The sequence below is a fragment of the Entamoeba nuttalli genome, assembly GCF_000257125.1.
Source record: "Entamoeba nuttalli P19 unplaced genomic scaffold asmbl_4518, whole genome shotgun sequence".
NCBI lineage: Eukaryota > Evosea > Mastigamoebida > Endamoebidae > Entamoeba > Entamoeba nuttalli.
In genome coordinates, this window is record NW_008576848.1 from 1 (window position 1) to 3,819 (window position 3,819).

The 3,819-nt window shown below is 26.8% G+C and overlaps 2 protein-coding genes across 2 annotated transcripts; one reads left to right on the plus strand and one right to left on the minus strand.

Annotated features, from left to right (window-relative positions):
- Positions 1-496: 496 nt before the first annotated feature.
- ENU1_105730 (synapsin, putative) lies at positions 497-1,441 on the plus strand (the record flags this gene model as incomplete). Its single annotated transcript, XM_008859432.1, has 1 exon — positions 497-1,441. The coding sequence occupies one exon, from the start codon at positions 497-499 to the stop codon at positions 1,439-1,441; it is 945 nt and encodes a 314-aa protein (XP_008857654.1).
- Positions 1,442-1,512: 71 nt separating this feature from the next.
- Positions 1,513-3,546, minus strand: ENU1_105740 (long-chain-fatty-acid--CoA ligase, putative; the record flags this gene model as incomplete). The annotated part of the gene is made up of 1 exon (XM_008859433.1): positions 1,513-3,546. One exon carries the CDS (start codon positions 3,544-3,546, stop codon positions 1,513-1,515), a length of 2,034 nt encoding a protein of 677 aa, XP_008857655.1.
- Positions 3,547-3,819: the final 273 nt, after the last annotated feature.

Here is a 3,819-nt window from a genome sequence, read left to right on the forward strand (position 1 = left end):
TAATACTTAATTAATTGCTTATTATTTAAACACTTATTTTTATATTTACACAATTATTATTCATTGTATAAACTGACAATTTCTCGTTCATTTTGAAAGGACTATTACATTAATTTCGATATCTTCTATTTCATTTTTTGGTTTAATATTCTAGAATAATATTTGATGAGAAACCATCACTTTAATCAGACTCTCATTGTATAAAATCTTTCATGGATTTTTTTTTATCAAATATAATTAATAAAACTATTACAAATCAATTAAAGTATTTATTTTTATTGGAATAATCAAATAAAATCTATTTGACTCATTCTCACATGAGTTATAGACATAAAAAATAAAAAATCAGTGTATTTAAGACAATATAAAAATAATAAAAATAAGAAAATCAATATCTCAAAAATATTTTTAAATTACACTAAAAATTTGAATTGAGACTGTTTTTATTCTTATTTTAAATCATAAACAGAACTTAAAACTAAAATAACAGTATTAAATGTCAATCAATAAAGTTAAAAAGTTACTTGTTATTGGAGGAAGACCTACTATTAACTGGTATAAATTATTTAAGAATACATCTATTGGAAATTACACTATTGAAGTTGAATTTACTATGTGGGATGAAATGGTATTAACAAGTTATAGTGATTCTGGTTGCATTATCTCTATTATGCCAAGTAAGTATGCTATTCCAGATACACCAATGAATACTAGAAGAACATTTCAGCCAGATTTCTTATTAATAAGGGGTGCTTGTCAAGGAGTTTATGGACAAGATTGGAGAAATGAGTTATTGGGATTAATGTATTGCGGAATTCCTTCAATTAACTCATTAGAGTCTTTGTACATGTGTTTAGAAAAACCAGTAATTTACTCTAAATTACTTCAAATACATAAACAATATAAAGAAAAATTTCCTTTAATCCCTCAAACATATTACCCTTCATGGAGCTCAATGAGTTTTAATACTGGATTTCCATTAGTTGCTAAAGTTGGAACAGTACATGCTGGATTTGGTAAAATGAAACTTGAAAATCAAGAAGACTTTGATGATTTGGTTTCACTTATTGCACTACAAAATAGATATGTCACTACCGAACCATATATTAAATGGGATTATGATTTCAGAATTCAGAAAATTGGAGACCATTATAGAGCATTTCAAAGAGTCTCTTCTTGTTGGAAAGGAAAAGGAATGAACCAAACTGATAATGATGTTCCAGTAACTGATGAATATAAAAGATATATTGATTTAGCTTCAAAAGCCCTTGGAATGGATATATGTGCTTTAGATGGAATTCATGACCCAATAACAAACAAAAATTATATTATTGAATTAAATGATTCTGCAATTGGTCTAGTTCAAAGACATGTTGAAGAAGACCTTAATTATATTAAAGAACTCGTTTTATCACGCATAAAACAAGTATATAAACTTTAATTTAAAGAATATTCAATTATTTTCAAAAATTTCAATTTTGTATTTTCTTTAGACATCTTTATATATTCTACTTATTTTTGAGACTCTTTTTCTTTTTCATTTGTTTTTGATTTATTTTCTGTAATTTTAGTTGTATATAACTTAGTGATAAATTCATTAAAATTTTTTAATGCTTCATTTCTTTCTTTTATAGTCTTTATCTCATTTAACCACATTCCTTGGTCTGTTCCTTCTAGTACAACTCCAAACTTTTTAATTTGAAGAGACTTTGAAAAATTTTTATTGATTTGATCTATTTGTTGTCTTAGATATGTGCCAAAATATTTATCTTTAATTATTTGTGTTTCTGTTGGACATTTTTCTTTTAATTCTTCTTTAACTTTGTCATAAAATATACTAAGAATACAACTGATATAAGGCTTATTATTACCAATAACCATTGCATTTTTTACTACAGGTATTGTCCTAAGTTGTTCTTCTATTAATTTGAAGGGAACTTGTTCACCATTACTTGTATAAATAAATGAACTATTTTCTTCAATAAGCTTCACAAATGCGGAAGAAGAGTCTTTAACTTTACATACCTTTGCCTTGAATTTGGTATCAAATCCATATTCACCTATTTCACCATCAGAATATCCTCCTGCAACAAGAGCCCCTCCAATAACTAATTTAGACCTCCCTTTAAAAAGAATATTCGCTCCTTTTAATGGTCTTCCAATAGTTTCAATCTGTAAATTTTTTTCTCTATTTAAACAACAAAATCCTGTTGTTTCTGCAAAGGACAATCCACAAAACACTTCTATTCCATTTCCCATTATTTCTTTTATTGTCTCTGTTTCAATTAAACCAGAACATAAAAAGTATTTTGTTGTAACTAATCCAAGTTGTGATTTTACTTTGTCAAATAATAATTTCTTTGATACTCCAAACCCAACTGGTTTTGATACGTTAGACTCTTTATTGATAATTCCCTTAACTCCAACTTGTTTCATTTTCTTTATAATCATTGAATTTCCACGAATTTCTTTTGCTCTGAACAATAACTTCTCATAAAATCGAGGAACACCAAAAACAAGAGTTGGTTTAAATTTTTTTGCTATTTCCACAAAATGTTTTAACGTCTGTTGGTAAACAGATTTTGATGGAATGTATATTTGATATCCAAATAACATAGGTAAATATAATGAGAATATACGTTCAAGGTAGTAAGATTGATGATGACATGCAATATATCTAATAGAGTTATTTAATTGAAATGAATTTTTGATAGCGTTACATTCTGAAATAATATTTCCATTAGTCCATATTACTCCATGAATTCCTTTATTACCTTCTACAAAAACTATTTCAACAATATCAGTTGGATGAGTCTCTTTTTCAATACTTGCAATAATACTATCATTTATTCTTTGTCCAGAAGATTTAAAATGGTCGTATGAAATAAATTCATTGTCAGTACTTATTTCATCTATTAACACGCTTTGAATTTTATTTGAACGAATAACCTCAATAACAATATCTTTATAATTACTATCTGTAACAACCTGTACCACATTAGATTGTTTTATTATGTCAGCTATTTTATTAATTGGTGTTTTAGGGTTAATATATACTTGATACATTCCTGCTAGCACACACCCTATTCCCATTGCATATGACTTCCAACTATTATTTGTTATGAACAAAACACCACAACCCTTTGACTTTAGTTCAACATATGCACGAGACATTATTTTAGTTTCATTAGAAAATTTTTTAAAACTAATACGAGGTTGTGACTCGTTCTCTTGATAATACATCATTCCATCTAATGATGTTAGTCCATTGTAGAGTTGTTGAATTGTACTTCTACCATCTTCATAAGCCCCATCATACTTTTGTAGTCTTGTTAAATCAATTTTATTAATACCCTTAAATGGTGTAATTACTTTATTAACTTTTTCACTCTCTTTTGTTTCTTCACTTTCAATTTGGGTGGGAGGTTCACCAACAATACCTTCTTCTTTTTTAACACTTTTTGAAAGTTCGTCAGATGTTTCAGTCTCTTCAGTTTCAATAAATTTAGGTTGTTCTTCATTAGAGGTAGTTTGTGTAATGGACATAATTAATTGTTGACAAGTTCTTTAAAAAAGTACAAGAATAATAATGAAAATGTTGTAGTTTATTTAACTTTTTCTTTCTTTTTTTTTTATTTTTCATTTATAAGCAAAAAATACATTAAAATAATTAATGGGAATAACACACAAAAAATTAAATGAATCAGAAACAATAAAACAACAAAAAACCCTATTATCTGAAAATAGAACTTAATAATTGGTTTGTTCAGTCCATGGGAAGAAGAACATTGAGTCAAAGAAAAGGAAGAGGGTCTATTT